General features: G+C 43.3%; 1 protein-coding gene and 1 long non-coding RNA gene across 3 annotated transcripts in view; both read left to right on the top strand.

The window, feature by feature from the left end:
* Positions 1 to 6,228: 6,228 nt before the first annotated feature.
* Positions 6,229 to 8,875, top strand: LOC132652096 (uncharacterized). The gene is made up of 3 exons (XR_009589586.1): positions 6,229 to 6,441; positions 8,103 to 8,233; positions 8,694 to 8,875. It is a non-coding gene; the product is annotated as an uncharacterized LOC132652096 (long non-coding RNA).
* A 180-nt stretch (positions 8,876 to 9,055) lies between these two features.
* Positions 9,056 to 21,441, top strand: part of Mbd2 (methyl-CpG binding domain protein 2) — a 61,642-nt gene continuing 49,256 nt past the window's right edge. Inside the window, exons 1-2 of one of the 2 annotated variants that reach the window (XM_060377066.1) lie at positions 9,056 to 9,726; positions 20,973 to 21,132. In XM_060377066.1, coding sequence (XP_060233049.1) covers positions 9,182 to 9,726; positions 20,973 to 21,132 — 705 coding nt within the window. In that variant the 5' untranslated portion in view covers positions 9,056 to 9,181. The remainder of the gene's footprint in view (positions 9,727 to 20,972; positions 21,133 to 21,441) is intronic. The other variant, XM_021655588.2, reaches the window with a different exon arrangement.

Below are 21,441 nucleotides of genomic sequence, written 5' to 3'. Positions count from 1 at the left end.
CAACGGAGGCGGACCTTAGACTCACTGTGTATCTGAGACAGACCATGAGACCTTGTCCTTTTGATCCTCTTTTGCCCTCCCCTCCCACATTTTGGGAATATAAGCATGGATCTCCGTACACACCACCTAATTATTGCATTTTTAGTAAAATGTTGGATGTGTGTGCTCTTAACAAGTTAAATGCTTCATTAGGCCTAAAAAAATATGTTTCCTGGCTCACCCTATGCTCCACTCTGTGGGAGCAGCAGTATCTGCTTCCTTAGCTGGGCTCTTTGCTGTAGGATCACCTTCCTAAGTTTTGGTTAAAGCATTCAACTATTACCATGTATGGTAGAATACTCTAAAATTATGACCATGTTTATAGTTGTTTTCCTTCACCCTGAAGTTAGTGATGGTCTTAATTTTTTTCCTAGAGTTCTTTGTAGTTATCACTGATTTCCCACAAACCTCTGAGATCCTTTTGATATGCTTTTCTGTGGCACCATTGAAACAGACAGCAAACCTCCCTTATTTATCTAAGTTTTTCTAGATGTAAAAGTGCCATTTCTTTTTCCTCCAAATGTGGCCCATGACTATCTAGTTCAGCTTCCCAGCTAAAAGATGGTCAGATTTGAAGAATTTAATGGCATATAATCTAAAATGGAATGTCTTCTTTTCATTCCATATTATTTGTTTAGTGTGTGTGTGCCAACTACCAAGTTGGCAAAGTCAGTGAGACTTTGGAGAAAGTCTTGGATCTTGGAGAAGAACCTACAACCGCCATTTTACTCCTCACCAAGAAAACTTTTTCTGCAACAAATGGAGACCATTACAGAAAACCCTAATCAATCAAAATGTCGGTTCTGGAGTCCAGTCCCAGCCAACCCATCTGCAACGTAACACCTACACCTGAGACTCAGGAGTCACTGTAAAAGACAGGGAGCGAAGACTGTAAGAGCCAGAGGAACAGGAGTTTGCTGTGAGACTGTTTCTCTTAGAAATGTCGGAAAGTTTCATCCTGGAAGTCTCACCAACACGGTTGCCTAAACACGATCTGAACAAGTACAACAGCAATGTGCAAAGTAAACTGGAGGGGGAGGTTTATGGAGCCTCAACCCTGCACAAGAACTGCAGGCAACTAAGAAGTGCTGAGAGCGAGAAATTGCCCTCCCCATGGAAGAGCGCACCAATTAGAGACGCGACAGCAAATGCTCAGTCCTAGAAGAGAATGTGCACACTAGTAATGTCGTACAGACTGCGCAGGTTGTGCTTATGCATTTAGGAATGTATCTGGGGATATGCGCACGTATACACACACGTAGTATACATGCAACAATTAAAGACCGAGAGGCTATAAACTTCAAAGAGAGCAAGAGGGTCGTATGGTAGAGTGTGGAGGAAGAAAAGGGAAAGGGGAAATAATTTGATTATATTATAATCTCAAAAGAGAAATAGATCAAAGTACAAGGGTCATAATAGAAAAAAATATCAACTTCTTAGAACTCTCATTAAATATGAAGGATTTGTGACTGTCTTTTTCCTCAAATTTGAAAATCTCTGACATGAACTCAGTGGCTGGCTCTTTGATCACCTCCCTCTGAGTGGGAAGCAGCCTTGCCAGGCCACAGAGGAAGACAACGCAGCTAGTCCTGATGAGACCTGATAGGCTAGGGTCAGATAGAAGGGGAGGACCTCCCCTATCAGTGGACTGGGGGAAGGGCATGGGAGGAGAGGGAAGGAGGGCTGAATTAGGAGGGTATGAGGGAGGCGGCTACAGCTGGGATACAAAGTGAATACATTGTAATAAGTTAAAATAAATGAAAAAGAAAAAGGTATCTATTACTTTACTAAGAAAAAGTGATAAATTATTGAAGACCCCTTTCCTTAATTCTGTTAAATGATTATTGTCATGTTGTTTAAGTGTGTGACATTGTGTTTATGTCTTTATTGCTTACAAAGGCTGAACACATTTACATAAATCACAAAGAAAATTATCATCCAAGTAATAATGAAGTTATGCTCGTTTCCTATTGTGGAAGCTTTCTTCTTCCTGGGAACAAAGTCACTGGTGTCAACCTTTACATGGCGGCAACAATCTACCACCAGGGTAGGTTCTGACCTGCAGGACTTCCTGTGTCTAGTGGAATAATAAAGTTTATGTTAGTGTAGTCTGGAGTTCCTCCATCTACTCATGGGAAAACTTTATCATTCACAGAATGCTGGCATATGTCTCTTCTGTCATTACTACTCGACGTATCCTGGCTTACTTGCTAATTACATAAAACTTGAACAGTGAAATAAGGTGGTCGAAGTCTATTATGATTGCATGTTATGGCTGTAAAAAGGGACATTGTCATTGAAAAGAAAAACTCGTGTTAAAAAATTTTTTTGAGAGAGAATTAGGAAACAATCCATTGTATATCTCATTTGGAAAGACAGAAACCAGAAGTGGGGGAGGGGTCTCCTGTGAGTCAGAAAAGAGGGCAATTGCTGTGACATAATCAAATTCAAAGGTCATTTTTGGTAGCACAGTCTCTGAAGCTTGAGTTTTCAACGTGCCAAACCAGGAGGTTAGAGACCAAACATAGATGATTTATTGAAACATTTTTGCTCCCACTAGGGTTGAAGGAAAACCTTTTGTGTTCTGCTAATGACTCTTAACCACATTCCTTCTTCTCTGCTCCCACTTCTCCCTGACTGCCTCACATAGGGGCTTACACCAGAGAACTGCCTGAACCATAGCATGGCTTTCATATAATTCTTCATCTTTGGTTCTGCTCTTATAGCGGCAGGGAGGGGGATGGGTAGATGGGGTGGTCTTTTATCTTTGTGTTCTTTGCTTCATAGTTGCAGAATGGCTGTTACACACGAAACATGTATCAGAAACCATGTCTACATTACTTCAACAACACAAGGGAGTGGAGGTGCCATCGCGTCTTGTCTTCTTTAAAACAGGTAAACAATTTCCGGCAGGCACTCCCCTTCTCTCCTGAGGTGCTGACCTATGCTAGAGTGAGAAAGTAGTCACATTTTCTCCTTCTTACAGTGGAGATGGGCTAGGGAGATAGATAGAGCTTGGTGGTGACTGTTTGGTGTTGCCAGCCGATGTGTCTGCCACAGATAGGGACAGGCAAAGTTGCTGAATCACAGTTGTTTCCATCTTCCACCCAGGGGGCAGACTTCCCGGCTTTGCAGAAGAAGATGTGACAATAACTGATGCCTGGAGGCAAGCAACTGCGTCTCTGCTAAAGGAGGCTGGGTCTTCCAGTTAGGAGACCAGTAACGCCTTCTGGGGCAAAATGAAGAGCCTGAAGTTGTTAATAGTAAAGTTGCTCAAAACCAAAGCTACATGTCCCTTTGTTTTGCTTACACTATTGGGAGCATAATGAGCTTTTTCATAATCCTAGGGAAATGCCATTTGTATCACTCATCAAAGAAGCATACTACCATTGTGAAATTGTAACCAAATTTTAAGATTTTTGTTTTTCTCTCAGTGTCAAAGATCTTGCTGGTTTTTTTGGGGGTGGAGAGAATCTAAAGATAAACCTAAGATTATGTATGAAATCTGTCCCATTCATCAAACAATAGTTTTAACGACCCCTGCTTTCCATTTCCCAGGTGCACAGGCAAGAACTCAAACACCAGCTGTCGCCCTGAAAGACTATCTGCTTTTTTTCAAACGTTTTCTCTTTGTTTACCAAGTATAGAGAAGGTTAAGCCAATAGGAAAAAAGTAATTTTCAAAACAAAACAAAACAAAGAAAAACCCCACTGTTATATTTTATTTTGAAAATTCAGGGGTTGAAACCTAACTGCCAGGTGATGAGACCTGGTTTTGATCTCTGCACACTTTACTGATTAGCATCTGATACTGATTTGTATCTTTGGATGTAACAAATAATGAAGAGCTAGAATATGGAAAACAATACTACTTTTGCCAATGAGCTTATCTGTGTGAAGTGAGGACAAAATCATCACATTCCTCCCTTCCCTGAGCTCAGAGGGTAAGGACAGACTTTGTAAGACATTACATAAGAGTGGGAGGGCAACCAAAAAGACCGCCTCCAGCTCTAATTAGCAGGCCTTATGATTCACTGAGTTGGCACAACTACTGTTCACCTAATTTCCAACGAAAACAAAATGCTGCTGGCAAGGCATGTCAAAGGCCTAATGACACTTTCAAGTGCACACGGTACAAAAAAAGATTTTTTTAAAAAAATAACCATCTACTTGGAATGACTACAGAGGAATCTTGTACTGAACGGTTCCAACTAAGAAGAGTTAATTATCTGAATAGTGAGTGAAAACATGAAAAGGTAAGTTTTGAACCACAAAAAAAAAAAATCGCTTGAAAAAAGTGACTGATATTTCTAAAATTTCTGCTCTTGTAACATTATCTGTAAGTGAATGCTAGTGGGTAATGTACAAAACAATAAAGCATGTGCTGCCAGGAGAAGGAAAGTGATCCTTGGGTTTCAGGACCACAAGACAACACTTGATATACCAAACCATGGTTTTGAACCATAATCTGGCCTGCAAAACACCAGAATGTTCCGATACTTGATCTGCAGGCAATCAGGCCTGGCAGGGACAAATGCTGACACCTGTAACCAAGCCAAACCACCTCAAAGAGCTCTGAGGGGAGAAAGGCTTCGTCTCAGGAGCCCTGGACTAGCCTAGAGTTCTGTTAGATTCTAACAACTCAAAAAGGAAATGCCGGCTGACTGAGGGTGCTGTGCGGAAGGTTGGGGAGAGTGGTAACATTGGATCAGAAACTACACCTCAACAAGACGCAGCTCCTGTCCGTCTCAGAAGTGAAAGCAGAGAACCTGGCCCTCTGCTCACCCTGGTTTCTCCATCTGCACGCTTCTGCCACTCAAAGCTGGAAAAAGTCTTCTGTGCTTCCTCTCTCACCACCCAGACCACAGCACTTTTCATCTAGCAAAACCTGGGTGTGACCTTCCACCCCACCCCCATCTCTCTGTAGCCCCACTTTGTTCATAGAAACTTTCCTTATGGCCCCAGGCCTCCACTCCTGCACAAACTCCCCAGTGTTTGTCCTTGGTGCTCCTCTGCAATTAAGGAACACCCCCTCCCCCCCCACCACCACACTTGCTATGCTTTATTGTGATTATTTAACTTTGTCTCTCACCAGCTCACAACTTTCACCTTCTTTAATTTCACTAGTGTATCCCCAGTGCCTGTTGCTGGACCCGCCTGGCATCTGAGAAGGGTTTGGGAGATATCTGATGAATGTGCTGAAGCAATATGAGTCATTTTAAACTGTGGGCAGTCAAAAAACCGAGTAGCTGGCCTACTCCCTGTAACATGGGTTAGATACAATAAAAATGTGTCTGATGTTTAAGTGCACTGAGAAACAAGTAACGGTTTTTATTTCATTAAAAACAAACCTCAAATTCAGTTTACAAACATTTGATCACATGACAGTTACGATGTTTCTGTAACAGCTTGAACCCAAACTGTCCATCATTCCTTCTAAGGGGTATAGGATACATGGTATAAAATAGGCTCCTGAAAGTAGAGTCTACTCTAACAACTGTCACTGCATTTAAATATATGTGTCTGCATTTCTGTTCGCTTGACTTAAAGTTGTTTGACAACTCCTGCTAGTTTCTGTTTTTTATTTTTAAATCAGGCATGAATTTCTTCTTGGAGTACTTTGCTTTATATTTGGCTAGTTTACAATTTCCCCCTAATCTGTAGCATTTTTAGCATCTGTTTTAAAAGCAATAGCTTATTTGGACTGATGACTCTAGCACAGGAGCTAGCTCTCTGCACCAGGCAGTAAATGATAGTAGTAAATGATTAAATGATAAGGTCCTCTGGTGAAAACTGCAAGCTGCTCACACTTGGTACAGTGAGAGCAGAGGCTGGCGTTAAAGATTAACATGGCAAGGTCTGAAACACCGGGGAAGATTAGTAAGAGGTCTTAGAGTTGACTATGGGATAACCAGAATAGGCAGAGTTGAGGGGCAGGCGGTTCTGGACCAGTGAAAGCAGACCAGCTGTCCCATCCCTGTTCTCCATCTAATTTTTTGTCAATGTGATACAAGTTCATTGGAGAAGAAGAAACCACAACTGAGAAGAGGTCTCCATCGGACTGGCCTGCATGCAAGCCCGCGGCTCATTTTATTGATTAATTATTGATTTGGGAGGACACGGCCCTCCGGGAGGGGGGTAGTGTCACCTCTGGGAGAATAGTCCTGTGCAGTATCAGAAAGCCGGCTGAGCAAGTCATCACAGAGCAGGCCAGCAAGCAGCTTAGCCCACGCCGTCCTTTCAACTGCCTTAAGGCTCATACCTTGGGTTCCTGCTTGGCTTCCCTTAATAGACTGTGACTCAGGATATATAATCCCAAATAAACCCTTTCCCCCACCCCCAACTTGCGTTTGGTCGTGTATCTCAGCAATAGAAACCATCCCCAAGCCCTTTGGAGACATAGGTAAGCTGCTACTAGTTTTTCTTACACTCTTGCTTGTAATGCAGTTAGATATAACAGACTAAATATTAGGATTGTTTCCAATAAAAAGTGTCTTCTGTCGGAGAGAGCACAGGTTACCCTAAGGACAAGGAACTAAACATGAGGTAACTACAGCTACATCTCCGGGCTGTGAGAGCGTTAGCTCCCTGCCACGAGTAAAACTACAAGCAGGCCATGTAACTGGGAACACAGAGGAAGCTTAGTTTAATTAACCGGAGACACCTGCAAGGTCAGATGCCGAGTGACTAATAGCTACCTGTCAATAACTAACACAGTTGGAGTCAGAGGTGAACAGAGAGGCCAGCGCCTCCTGGGCAAGCACTGCTTGACCAGCTCATGATCTTCTCCTTGGTTGGTCAGGCAAGGCATGCACATAGCTTCTAGCTCCTCCATTTGCTCAGCCTGCGATAGAATCACTTCAGCATTTGTCCAGGTTCTGCCATGCCCCTATGAAGATCCCCAGACAAAGTGTTCCATGCCCCCTCCCCCCGCCTTTTGGAAGCCTCTCCTACGCTCAGAGATTTCTCTCACTTCCCCACATTTTATCACTGTTTTATAAATCTTCTCAATTAAGTCGAATCTGCTTTGTGCAGTCCCACGAGGGGCCACATCTTTACGTTTCATTGTCCGAGGTAAAGAACTTTCAGCAGTATCCCAGCGACACTTACCTTTAATGACTATGGGAGTGTCCATTAGTCCCTGGCTTATCCCAACCGGATTATGAAAGGGTCCATAGTTCCCAAGCCCTCCATCCATCTGAATCTGAAACACTTTTAGATCTTAAGTCCCTTTACTTTCACCTAGCTCAACCCCCTACCCCAAGTCTTAACATAAGTGCCTTTAAAAAACTTGTTATGGTAGAGAAAGTCAAGGGTGACAAGGTTTTGAAATTTCTAAGTGCAATTATTTTTCTTAATAGAGGAACATTAAACTATATTTACTGGAATTTAGCAAAATGAATCTGGTAGAAGTTAAAATAATGACCTTAAATTCATGTGACTTACTCTACTCATATGCACTTATAGCCATGAGAAAGACACAAAATGGAAATGTAAAAATTTCTGAAAGTATATGCTTTCCCATTTATGGTCTCACTAGTGTTTCCCAAGATTTTGTTCTTGTCTCTTTGTGGTGCTGGGGATGAAACCCAGGCCCTCGTGTATACTTGTTTAGTCTGATACCGCTGGCTCTTTCCTTCAGTTTTCACTTTCGCTAACCACTCCTAAAAGCACATAGTTCCAGCACTGATTTCCCCATGACAATCTCATTCTTTGCTGGCCACATTTCAAGATGGGTTTCTTGCAGGAAGTTATTATTTAGTATGCCTCTAATCAAGTACATTAAAAGAAGTTTATGATTGGCCTCAGAGGCAACTTTGTGGGTATGAGTTAATGTTTCCATACTTGACAAATCAGTTTAAATTTTCTATTACATTATATTAAATATTTTTTCTATGTTACAGTTGGCCTTCAAACTTCAGGTTCTCTATGTTCAGAAACCCAACCTTATCATCAATCTGACACGATGTATTCTCATGTTTCAAATATTTCATGGTATGTCACTTTGGATTTCAGGAGCACATGTCTATAAAGTGTACTTATAGTAATTTAAAATTCTTTAAGCCAGGTGGCGTGATGTATGACTCTGCAGTTCCACCTACATGGGCGGCTGAGGCAGGAGAGCACTTGACTAGATGAATTTAAGGCCATGCTGGACAACACAGCAAAATCCACCTCTTAAATATGAGTAAAACGTAAGTTTCTAAAATTTAAATCTACTTCCTTAAATAACATTTCATTGTCCTTTAAAGTTACTCCGTAAGAATGAGTTGGCTGACTGAGATGAATTACACCCAGATTCCTGAAGGAGTAGTTTAGTGGGTAAAATTGGACTTTCTAGATTAGAACGTCTTTCCCAGCTCAAAGGCCGCCAATATTTTTATGTGACACAAGAAGGCTTAAACCAAGAAAAGATCCCCTGAAATGAGGTCAATTCCAGATGAATTCAGGGATTTTAGCCATTCTACGTAGAATCTAGAAGCCAAACCCTTACAACTGAAGAGAATATACCAAATTATTTGTTTCTGTGCCCATAAAATGTCCTAGGAGAGCTGGTCAGTGGCCCTGACTCCAAGCTCTGGAGGACACTGACTACATTGTGACTGGATGTCTACAATGCCATGGTAGGGTACTGTTTCATCCTTTCAATTTGAGGTCCCTGGGAAATCATGGAGGACAGGAGGCTACCTGAGCTACCGCATTCAAAGAACAGCTGGATTTGGAATACAAACTAAGAAATACAAAAGGAGATCTGTTTGGTTTGTTTATTCCTTGGTTGAGAAGTAAACATAGGTAACCTCACAAAACGGCTACAGTTAACCCTACTAGAAACAAAATAGCCGGGACAACTCAGCTCCCTGCGTGCCCCGTGGGGGTTGGGCCGGAAGGGCGCGGCGGGGGGCGGAGCAGGTGGGCGAGGGGCGTGGCCCGGGGAGGCGGAGACAACATGGCCGCGCCTAGCGCTTGGAGGACCTAAGAGGCGCGGCCGGGCCACGCCCCGGGCGGGAGGGCCGCTCTGTGCGCGCCCGCTCTATGATGCTTGCGCGCGTCCCCCGCGCGCCGCGCTGCGGGCGGGGCGGGTCTCCGGGATTCCAAGGGCTCGGTTACGGAAGAAGCGCAGAGCCGGCTGGGGAGGGGGCTGGATGCGCGCGCACCCGGGGGGAGGCCGCTGCTGCCCGGAGCAGGAGGAGGGGGAGAGCGCGGCGGGCGGCAGCGGCGCTGGCGGCGACTCCGCCATAGAGCAGGGGGGCCAGGGCAGCGCGCTCGCTCCGTCCCCGGTGAGCGGCGTGCGCAGGGAAGGCGCTCGGGGCGGCGGCCGTGGCCGGGGGCGGTGGAAGCAGGCGGCCCGGGGCGGCGGCGTCTGTGGCCGTGGCCGTGGCCGTGGCCGGGGTCGGGGCCGTGGCCGGGGCCGGGGCCGGGGCCGCGGCCGTCCCCAGAGTGGCGGCAGCGGCCTTGGCGGCGACGGCGGCGCGGGCGGCTGCGGCGTCGGCAGCGGTGGCGGCGTCGCCCCCCGGCGTGATCCTGTCCCTTTCCCGTCGGGGAGCTCGGGGCCGGGGCCCAGGGGACCCCGGGCCACGGAGAGCGGGAAGAGGATGGACTGCCCGGCCCTCCCCCCCGGATGGAAGAAGGAGGAAGTGATCCGAAAATCAGGGCTCAGTGCTGGCAAGAGCGATGTCTACTACTTCAGGTACCTATCTCCCTGAGGGTGCTTGGCCAGGGGGTGCAGTGTCAGGCGGGGTCAGGGGTCAGGAGCTGGCCTGGGCAGGGGTTTGCAGGATCTGAGCAGAATCCGGAAAGTCTATGACAAGGACCGGGTGAGCTGGTATGGGGGTGGGGGTGGTAATGAAGCCCTTGGCAGGGGTTAGACCTCAGTGGAGTGAGGGGTACAAGTGTCTGCAAGGTGAGGACGCATTCTGTAGGAGGCTTCCGGGAAGATGGTTTGAGAAGAAAGGGTTAATGGGAGGGCTGGTTAGTCAGTCCATGAAAGGGTTAAAGAAGGTGTAATTCACCGAAACCATAAAACCCAGTCACTGTTGGCGCCTGTCCCAGCATGTCCCAGATTCATCATCAGAAGTGCGTTTAATCTTGCACATGGGGAAGAATTAGCCACTACAGGAACAAAGTTTCAGTTAACTTTGTAGGATCCGAGGAGGTTTCACACAAAGTAGGCATTTGTAACTCCAGAAACTGGACCGCTTTGGCGTGGCAGTACATCCTTTTTTTTTTTTTTTTCAACGGAAGTTGTCAGACTCCCAGACCAACATTTGTTCCCCAGTGAACATGTGGCAGTGTCTGGGGTCAGTTTTACTTCTCACCTGGGGAGAGGGTGCTCTTGTCACCTGGGGAGGAGAGTCCACAGGTGCCGCTGCTGCGTGGATGTTATGAGCAGCCCGGTGTCAGCCGGGACTACAGTGAAGAAACAAGCCTGGCGTGTTTCAGGGTTTTTCACTGGAGTGCAGTTTTGCAGTACTGTTGATACTGCTCGTGCCTTTCATTTGTGGTAGGTGGCAAGCTCAGGGAAGGGTCTGTGGCCACTGATACCAGTGGGGTTAGACACAAACTGACTCGGTGTTCCTCTAGACCACCCCACTTACAGGAGCGTGCAAGCATGTCAGATTCCGTAGTCTGGAGGGCCCTGCTGTGGACAGATTGAATAATTTTCAGCCAGTGTACTGTTTGAGTGTTTCGGACCTAGCAGTTGGAATAATGTGGACGATTTCCCATTGGTCTTTCAACTGGGGCAGAGAAAATATGCATAATATTTTCAGTTCATATAGGCAGATGTTTCAGTTTAAAAGGTTAAAACGTTAACTTCAGCATGCATGAATGTGGTGACTGATGATGCAGAATGCAAATGTGAGCCGGGTGTTTTCTCCCCCCCCCCCTTTGTGCTGTTCGGCAAACGGGACCTGGTGCATCTTATAGGCAAGTTTGGACCACAGAGCAGCATCCCCAGACCCTGAACACATTCTTGCTGGTTGCCTGACATGATTAGTTTACTCTTTTTCAGCTTACGTTGAAAAGAAAAAATAGTGTTGAGTTCCAACTCACTTTTCACTTTGTTTGAAACAACTTATTTTCAGGGTTGCACATGGTACACAGATGCTACACACTCTGTTAGATCTTGCTTCCCCGCCCCCTCTACAGTTCTGTGACAAGAGCCCTGCTAAGTTTGCCAGCTCACCTTGAATTTGCCTTGAGCTCACGATGTTCCTGTACAGTCCCCTGTGTAGATGGGATTACAGTTCTGTACAGGCCTGGCTGGGAAAGTTACATTAAGAGTGTGAAAGTGATTGTTTTAATTTCTCCACCGCTCTTCAGTTCAGTGCTATGATGGTGCTAAAAATAAAATGCTTCTGTACTCCTCTCAGGCACATTAGTTTCATTCAGTGCTACTTACAATTCCTCCTTGCTTGTATTTCACTTCACCATTCTCTTTTCAAAGGAGGCAGTCTGCATAGGCTTTATGTAAACTGCTGCCGATGTCCTGCAGGCAGTTAAATATATTTGACAAGAATTTTTTGTGTCTGAGGTTGAATCCCTTGAAGACTAGCTTCATTCCCAGTTGAGCATTGTGGAATTTGTATTTCTTTGCTTATGAAACTTGTCTTAGGATACGTTTTGTTTGGTTTTCGACTGATGTATTTATTTCAAACTAACTTTGCATTGTAGAGAAACTTGTGTTCTTCTTTTTCTGGATATGTAGCCGGAGAAGCTATTTCAAAAGCCAAACTGGGTGTGGTGGAACATTCTCTTAGTCTTAGATACTCAGGAGACTAAGGGACAAGATCACTTGAGCCCAGGAGTTTGAGGCATTCTGGTTAATTAAGTTAGAATTTTGTTTGTAAGAAACTCAATCTTAGAGGCTGGTGAGGTGGTTTGGCAGGTAAAGGTGCTTGCTGTCAAGCCCAGTGACTCGACTTTGATCCCTAGAACCCACATGATTTAAGGAGAGGACTGACAAGGTCCTCTAACCTCCTTGTCATCCTGTGCACCCTGTCCACCACATACACACCAAATAATAAATGCATATATGTAAAAATAATCTTTAAGAACTTTATTTATTTAGGCTTTTTGAGACAGGATTTCTCTGTATGGTCCTGTCTTTGTACACCAGGCTGATTTCGAGCTCACAGAGATATGCCTGCTTCTGCCTCCTGGGTGCTGGGATTAAAGACATGACACTATGCTCAGCTTAAAAATTAAAAATAAAAGAACCAGAGCTTTAGACTGTTGTAGAGCTCTTGTCTAACATTTATTATTATTATTATTATTATTCAGATGGAATCTCAATGTAGTTCAGCTGGCCTGGAATTCAGTTGGTAGACCAGGCTGGCCTTGTACTCTCAGAGATCTGCCTGTCTCTGCCTCCCGAGACCTGGGATTAAAGGCGTGTGCCTCCATACACAACATCTTTAATGGAATGTGTGCCTGGTGTGCGAGCATGTATGTGTGGAGGCCTGAGGTTGACATCAGGTTTCTTCCATATCTCCTGAGAGCTTCCGTCAGAACCTGGAGCAAGGTAGTCCTTTCACCTGGGTTGGCTCGCCTCTCTACCATGTGCTGAGACTCAGGACAGCTGCGCCTGCGTGGATCCTAGGTCTCAGATGCCAGGGCTCACACTTGTCTCCAAGCCTCTACCCATTGAGTCGTCTCCTCAGAGCTCACCTAGCATCCCCAGGCCCCGGGCTGGATCTAGTACTCCAAGACAAAAGTAGACAAAATAGACAAACAAAAGCCAGTCCCCTAGCCACAGAGCTCCATTCTGTTCAGGGTCACATTTTCGTGGTTTTTGAGATTTTTTTTAATTTATTTAATATTATTTATCTTATAAATTTTAATATTGATAGTTCTTTGTAGATTATCCCAATTCAACCAGTTGCAAACCAGCTTTTTGTACAAATTCATCTTTAGGAAGGTCATTGAGCATTGTAGTGGTCATTATATCTTTTTATAAGACTCTCCAGTATGGTTTCTTGAACTGTAAAATGGAGGGACGTGTCGAACAGGTGGTTTTTATTTAGGGCTGCAAGGAGCACGGCCTCTAGTTTGTGGGCTTCTTGCAGGGCCATGGTCACCATGTGGAATCATGGCAGTTGTGATTCCTCTCAGAGGCTCTGCTCTGAAACACTGGGGAAGCGCGCAGTGCCATGCGAAGCGCGCAGTGCATTAGTTCCTTCCAGACTAACTTTCTGTGGTGGATTACGGTGATAGGTCAGTGTAACTGAGCCCAAATGACTGTTCAGACCCAGGTTTGGATATGGGTGTCCCAAAACCCCATCTATCAGTGGCAGGCTAAGGGTGACCTCTCCAGCTGGTAATGTGAACACCTGTGCCCGGCTGTTCACACAGGTTCTTATAATGCTAACCCCAGAATTAGCCTGCTCCTGGGGAGATTAATTTAAACTAAACCATGCCTATTAACAGAGGGTGTGCCTGACACATATTAATTGGGCTGAAATTAAACGCACAGGGAAAGCCTTAGGTTTTGGTAGAATATGATTTGGCTGCGTCCTGAAACTGCCAGAGTGGTAATAGAAGCCCCTCTGGTTGTCAGTTAAGCACTGTAATTATGCCTCTGTCAGGGTTACTGAGATAGCATGTGGCAGTTCATATATTATCATCCGAAGCATGTTTTAAAAAAGGGTGTGGTTTGTTAAACTACAGGGTCCATTGGTACAGTTTCTGAAAAAATTTATTGCCACATTTGAATCAGTAAAACAGTAATTTTCTTACTGGCCTTGATCATGTCATCTCCAGTATTTGGCTTTGTGTATAACACTGGCTGGTTATACTACCCTCTTCCTAGGGTTTTTTTAGGAGCTTGCTTTCTCCTGCCTTTTCTTTGTTTGTTTGTTTGTTTCTTTTTTCCTGTGCAGCCCTTGTTAGGCCTGGTGCTTGACATGCAATCCCAGTCTGGCTTTGAAGTCATGCCAATCCCTCTACCTATGTTCCAAATGCAGGAATTGCAGGCGCACACTATCAGCCATGGATGGCTTCACTTTCTTCAGCTAGAGAGAACAGGATTCAGATGTTGTTGAGGTCCATAAAATCACAAGTGGTCTTAACAGAGGTAGGAGCCTCCAGAGGAGGTAGCTGGGAGTAAGATTAGGTCTGGTTAGGGTACACTCCTGGGCTTACTAGTGCTGCATCGTGAGCATGCCTCAACATCCTCCACATTCTTGTCTGTCCCCTCATTAGTGGGGTCTGGTTGTCTTAGTGTTTGACACAGGGATTGGTACTGCCCTTGCTGGGGTATTCGGATAGGCCACCTACTCTGTAAGGACTGTCCTAGAGCGTCATTATTGCTCACAGCTCCAGGGGACGCAACCTGCAGCTGGGAAGGCATTATTGTAGCCCTATTCCAGTTATGGCCCCTCACCCCACCTTCTGCATTTGGAGCAAATTATTCTCATATAATTTCACTGATAAGTAACTACTTCAGTAGGCGGCTTGTGGACATAACGTTTAAATGTGGCAATTTTATAACCATGCAGTATTGCAGGCATAGAAGAGAAGTCAGCAGTCAGGCCATGATTGTTTTCCTGCCACAGGGGTGCTTTCGCCATGTGTTCGGAGGAGGGCGCACTGCTCTGCCTCAGTGCTATGGTGCTTCATGGGAGTCGCAGAATGCTCATCAAAATAGGGGTCTCCAGAGAAGATCTTGGGGATTGGAGCATTGTGTTACGGGCCAGGCAAAAAGATGGGTCATTCTGCTTATTCATGATAGAATGAATCAACCAGCGTGGTTGGAACAAAGGTCACTAGGTTAGTGAAATGGTTGAAAGATTAAAGGGAGCCAGGCTAAAAAGAACCTCAAACACAGAGCTAAGGCATTTGACTCTTTTGCTGATGGGGGAAATGAAAGCTATTACATTTATTTTTAAAATTTAGTTTAAACTTACATAAAACATAAAAGTTGTCTTATATATAATTACCTAATACATGTTATGTGTTCTAAAAATATCTAAAATTATATAATATGTATTATATGTATTCTAAAAACTAACTCCATGGAAGGCTTTTACAGAGGTGCGTGGCTGACTGCTACAGGAAGAGCACTTGGCTCCTTTAGAGTGCAGAGATTGCAGACAGCAGATCAGCCTGTCATGAGGCCTGGATGTCGTTAGGACCATTTTGACTGTGGCCATGTGCACGGTGTGTTCAAAGGTGGTTATTTAGTAACTGGTCTGACATGGAATAGGAACAATATGCGCGTGGATAACAATCTGCTGGACCGTGTTGCACGGCACTTCTGGACGTCCATTTTAGGAAAGCTTACATTCACCGGGGAGTGGCGGGGTTGTGAGGAATAGACCTTAGTCATTTTTTCCTGTCAGTGCACACTGTCATTTGAAGCGGGGGTGTGCATTTTTAAAAAATTGATTTGGTGCTTTTCTGCTGACAGGGTTTGTATTGAATGACAAACAGGTAATTCTAATTTCACAACTTCGCCTCAGATAAAATTTGATTTCTTGGGGAATTGTAGTAAATGTTAAAAAAAATCCTTTTTTTGTTGTTTTGTTTTGAATATTTACTTAAACTTAACAATTTAAAGGGTAAAGAAACAATTCAAAAAGTTTAAGGGGCTAGAGAGAGGGCTGAGTGGTTAAGAGCTGCTCTTCCAGAGGACTTGCATTTCATTCCTAACACCCACATAATGACTCACAACTGTCTGTAACTCCAGCCCCAGGAGATACAAGGGCACTGCATACGTAAGATACTCGGACATGCGTGCAGGCAAAATCCCCATACAAATAAAACACATTAAAACAATTTAAAAAAAGTTGGTTAGTTTATGCTTTTCCGGTGTTACTGTTCCGGGTGGGGGTTTTCCTTAGTTCCTCATACCCATCCTGGTAGTGATGGGTAGTGATGGGTAGTGCTGTACTTCTGAGCAGGTTCTTATCAGTGTTACCAGGCCTCTGCCTTCTGAGATGGGCTGTTTCTCACAGGCCACTGTGTCTTACTCCACTGTAGGGACTGCCACACTCGAGCTCACTGTCGGAAGCTGGCTTGAAGAAATGTCAAGTTACAGCTCATGGTGTCATTAGAATGTGCCTGCTGTTAGTGGAGGGCTTCAGCGCATAGCTTTAGCTGCACACTGCAGGTCTCGTGTACAGGCACAGCATGCTGGGGTTGTGTGGCTCGGCGAGGGTGTTCCAGCTGAGTTCACAGTGTGATGAAGACGTAGCAGCACTGACTATTCTGGTAGTGTATATACAGGTTTTCAATTTTCTTTTACATAAAGTCTCTTTTGGATAATTTAAGACTCTTTAAGGTGGGTTAGGCTTAGCAGTCACTTTAAACAGTTTGACAGAAATTAGAGGAGGCTCAAGTGATGAATGTCATATGAAATTCAGCTCATGACTTGATGTTCATTTAAACATCAAGTGGATAAGAGAAGTTGAAGGCGTGATTGCACGTTAGTTCAGGAATAGAGGCAGTTGACAGGGAATTTTTCTATGTGGTTGAAACTGAAATAGTATTTCATTACTGGATTAGCTTTGGTTAGAGCAAACTGAAAATGACTAATACCGTTTACCAGTCTGCTAGCATTAGAAAAGACTTAAGGTGTGAAGTGGTACTTGTAGAATGAAAGTTTAATTGACATTCTAGAACAGAAGCTTCGTCACTGTAGGTCCTGGTTTTTCTGAGCTGTGGGCCAGTAGCAGCCATCTTAGAGGGCAGATGGGGTGCAGTCACTGTATGTGCTCAGCCAGCCATTCTCAGGGTCAGTTGGTACTGTGCAGATGGTGTGAATCTCCTGGGTACATTTCCTACTTCATATTCTCTTGGGCCTTGTCCTTGAGTTGTTTGCCTTCATCTGCAAAGCAAGGTCCCTGGCCTTAAAATTCCCAGCAAGCTCACTTTCTTGAAGATTGTTACAGAAAAGACAGTGGTGTGTCTTGCTGTTTTTGCTTGGTACATACATGCCAGCCACCTTGCAGAGTGCCCCCTGCATGACAGGGGTGAAGCACAACTTACCAGGCACCCCTTGCCATTGAGAACATTGAAAACTTGACTTCTGCATTTGACCCTTCTTGGATTCTATAGTTTAGTGGAGTTTGTGAGACTTAAGAAATATAATTAATAGTTTATATTTGTTTTTAAAATTAAATAACTATTTTAAATCGTATTGCTTTAGACCATACATTGATGCAGTCAGAATTGCTTCTTCTTGTGCTGGAGACTGGCACCGGGCTTTGTGCTTGCTTCGTGGACCTGCACCGTACTCCCGAACAGTGTCTTCAGTTCAGTGTAGTCTGGGGATTGAGACCTTGGAGGTTTGCATGTTCTTGGGGTCTGAGGAGAGAAGTGTCCAGAGTATAGCCTCCTTAATAACTTTCACTGTATAGATGTGTGACACTGATGTGCTGGCGTATTTTTAAGGTGGTTTTTAACACATAAGGAAAGTTATTCCTTCTTCCCAGACTTACATTCTCTTTATCTCAGCTACATGCTAAGCACACTGGTACTTATCTTTTTTAGTAAAAGTTTAATTTGCCTGAATAATTTCAGGTTCTGAAAATAAGTCAGTTGAAACAAGGCCCATACTGGAGCTCAACTTTTTATTCCATTAAAAAGATCTTTAGGAGGAAGTCTCATTAAGATTTTTCACTTTATTTTGTGGAAAGATATTTTCGTGTTCTTTTTTATGTCTGGAGTCCCCCCAAACATAATATTTTTATTGATTCTTTGGGGATTTCACATCTAATATCCCTGTCACATTTGCTTCCCAGACCTTCCCTGTCTACCCCCCTCCAAAAAAAAGTTTAATTTAGTGAATGTATAAAATTATTTAAAGATAAAATAGTAAAAAAAAAAACAAAAAACAAAATAAAAACATTTAATTTGTGTTATCTGTATAAACTAGAACATGGTCCAGCTCTCACTGGCCTGTCCCTTAAAGAGAGCTGAGGCCTTCCCTATCGAAACCCCTGCTGGAAGCCATGTACTGTGGAAAGCTATCCTTCTGTGTCCTATCAACTTTTAAGAGCTCTCCTCCATAGCTTCCTGTTTAGTCTGCTACTGTATTTTATGGGGGTTGTTGGGGTGGAGGTAGGGTGTCATAGAGGTCTTCCACAGTCTTTCTCAACTGTGTGTGTACAGTTGTTGAGATCATTGGCAAAGGAGCGTATCTGCTCTCCCTTTAAGATGGTAGGCTAGCATCCTGTCCTTGAGCTGTGTCACCCCAACTCTTTACTTATTAAAAGCTACCCAGGCTGGGCTTGAACTCTCTCTCTTGCTTCAGCCTCCAAGTAGCTGAGATCACAGCATGTATTATCAGGCCTAACATTCTCCCTCCTTCACTTCCTCCCCCATTCTCTCATTTCCTCCATTGTAAAGATAGTTTAGCAGTATGTTTGTTTGTTTTTTTATCAGTCACATGAGTATTTGATTACAAAAGCTACCCGAGTATTTTAGCTTAATTAAAACTGTAATGATGTAAATGACTGAGCAGTATAATAATTTTTATAACTTTTCAAATTAGAGCGATTTAGTAAGATTTAGTAGTAAAACTGACTAAACATGAAATTTTTAATTTTAAGTTTCATCTTAGTGTGCTTACAAAAGAAAACTACATTCTTTCTTGTTCAATTGATATGACATCTACTCTCAGAAAGTTACTTTGTTCTGCTTGCCTTTATATAACGACCTTTGAGGGTTTTAGAAAAAGGGGTTTATAATATTTGGTGGTGGAAATATATAGGTATCAAGGAAACATACAGGAATTGCAGTAAAATAAAATTTCAGAGCATTGTACAGTTGTTTAAATTTTGGATTGGAGAGTAACAAGTCTGCTTAGGGGTTGTGAGAATTTAGGTAGTCTTGAACTATTTAGTAATTCACTTGACAGGCTTATCCTATCTGGAAAGATACATTGGAAGGAATCAAAGGTACACGGCATCTTTCAGTGACTGAGCTTGGAATTTAGGATACCAAAATTGACAGGAAAATGTCTGGAAACACTATTAGCTTGAGAGCTTTTGATTGCTTCCTAAGGAGGGGAAGGATTTTTTTCAGCATTGGGGAATCTGAGGATATAGAATTTGAACTTAGTGCTAGCTGGGTAGCTGGGGGATGTGGGGACTGAGGACCGTTAGTATCTGTCCATTTTGGAGGATTATGTGGGCAGTGATGCCACTGGCAAAGCTAGGAGTAGCTGATCAAGTTCAGGCAGGGAGAGAAGTGGGGATTATGGAAGTGATGATCAAGTTTTGGGCAGTGTTGAGAGTAACCTGATGGTTTATGTTGTTGTCTTGGGAATATTTTCTAATATAACTGACAAATAGATGTGAAGCATTCGGTGTGTAAAATCCTGTCTTCTTTTCCAGAGTGGTTTGGCTTTGGCTACTTTATTTCATTCTCTTATGGTTTGGTTACTAGTGGTTCTTACTACCATCCGTTGGATGAGTTTTGTATACTTCAAATTGTGTACCAAGAATGCTTAAGTCATGGGATTGTGGAAAACAAATGTTGATAGGTCTTCCAGCTGTCAAAATTTTGTGATGACAGCACACCATAGAATGTGACGGATGACATACATGCGTTGTTTTTTTACCCTTGAGCCTGAAGTTACTTCTATCCAAGTAATGTTCTGTTGTTTTGTTTCTCAGTATTTTAAAAATTCTTTGTCTGCTGAATTATTTTCACTTACTGTGAACAGTCACTGCGAGGTCCCTGCCTCTTTGAGATGCTTTTCTGGATTCCCAGGGACACTTCTGCAGACACAGTCACAGTTTGCTCCAGCATATTTGGCACACAAAAATTGCTAGATGAGACTTTCTGGACATTATCCCTAAAAAACAGTTTCTTATGGATTAATGTCACAGAAAGCCTTTTAAGGAAAGTGTGGTCTGTGCAGTTCTGGCACATTTGTAACTTTTCATCTCTGATAGTTTTTTTGTTTATAAGAAGTAAATTATTTATTTATCTGGCTCTGTTTTTTCATAGCCCTGGCTAATCTGGAAGTAGCCTTGTAGTTGAAGCTGACCTTTTGCTTCGACATTTTAAGTGCTGGGATTCTAGGCCAGGCCTGTGCCATCATACCTGGCTAAGAATAAATTATTTTTGGTAGACTTATTTGGTTTGATTTTTTCTCTTTAGATCTCTGTGCTTTTTTTATTTTTGCTATTGAGATTATAATATAATTACAACATTTCCCCCTTTCCTCCTTCCAAACACCCTCCTTTATACCCTCTGTTCTCCTTTAATCTGTAACCTATTTTTTATTAGTTGTTATCGCATGCATATTTGTACATGTTTATACATATGTATTTCTAAATATAGCCACAGATGATAGGCTTATTTTAGATAGTTTGTCAAAGCAAAAGTCGTGAGAACTGAACAAACAAGTTCACAGATATTAATGCTTGTTTTTCACTTAAGTTGTTTTAGTTGGAAATGTTTACATGTCAAAGTCTGAGAGTTTCATTTTTCCTATTACAGATGTTATAAGCCTGTGCCAGATTATGTAGATCCCAAATGCATGTTTTAAATTAGCTACTGACTTCAAAAGTGTCTGAGCTGCTGGCATTGTATGTAAAGCAGTGTTTTCAGAGACAGTTTGGAAAGAAGTTGGTGAGAATGAAGACTCACAGGGAGTGTGCTGTGCTTGTGAGTGTGTGCGCTCAGTTTTCCAGCAGCTAGCTGAGTGACAGCAGGATCATCTGCAGCAGCATGTGCAGGTGCTCCAGAGCGTACCTACGGGGAGCTGGTTAATGATGCATTGTCTCATCCTGCAGAAAGTTAAGAAGGTCCTTCAAGAATTGTAGTAATTCCAAAATTGAAACCAAATCCCTACAACTATAATTTGTAACAGTTGGGAGCACATCTTATTGTTCAAAAGGTTGTATAGGGATCTACTTAAAAAGTTATTTAGGGTCTATTATTATTTCCTTGTGTACAGTTAACCTTATTTTCTTTTAGTCCGAGTGGTAAGAAGTTCAGAAGTAAACCTCAGCTGGCAAGATACCTGGGAAATGCCGTCGACCTCAGCAGTTTTGACTTCAGAACTGGCAAGATGATGCCTAGTAAATTACAGAAGAACAAACAGAGACTTCGGAATGATCCTCTCAATCAGAACAAGGTTAGTAAATGTCCCTACAGCATTGCCATGCACTTCCCAAGCTCTCCAGAGCAATTCATGTGGTGATTGTGCCCTGAAGATCTTGGTTGTCTGAGTGGCTCTCTACTACAGAGCCTTTAAAACTTAGAAGTGGGCTTTATTTTTCTATATTTGGAAATATTTGCACAGAGAAAGTGTAAGTAATTGTGCATTGTAGAAAACAACATTTCGGTATGTCGCTAGGCCAACATGTACTATACTTTGTGATTTTCTTAAAATAGTTTTTTTTTTCCTGTTTTCTAAAAAGAGGCAACATTACCACATCACTAT

This window comes from Meriones unguiculatus, chromosome 2 (genome assembly GCF_030254825.1).
Source record: "Meriones unguiculatus strain TT.TT164.6M chromosome 2, Bangor_MerUng_6.1, whole genome shotgun sequence".
NCBI lineage: Eukaryota > Metazoa > Chordata > Mammalia > Rodentia > Muridae > Meriones > Meriones unguiculatus.
Note: the sequence above shows the minus strand (reverse complement) of the source record. Positions and strands in the feature narration are given on the sequence as shown.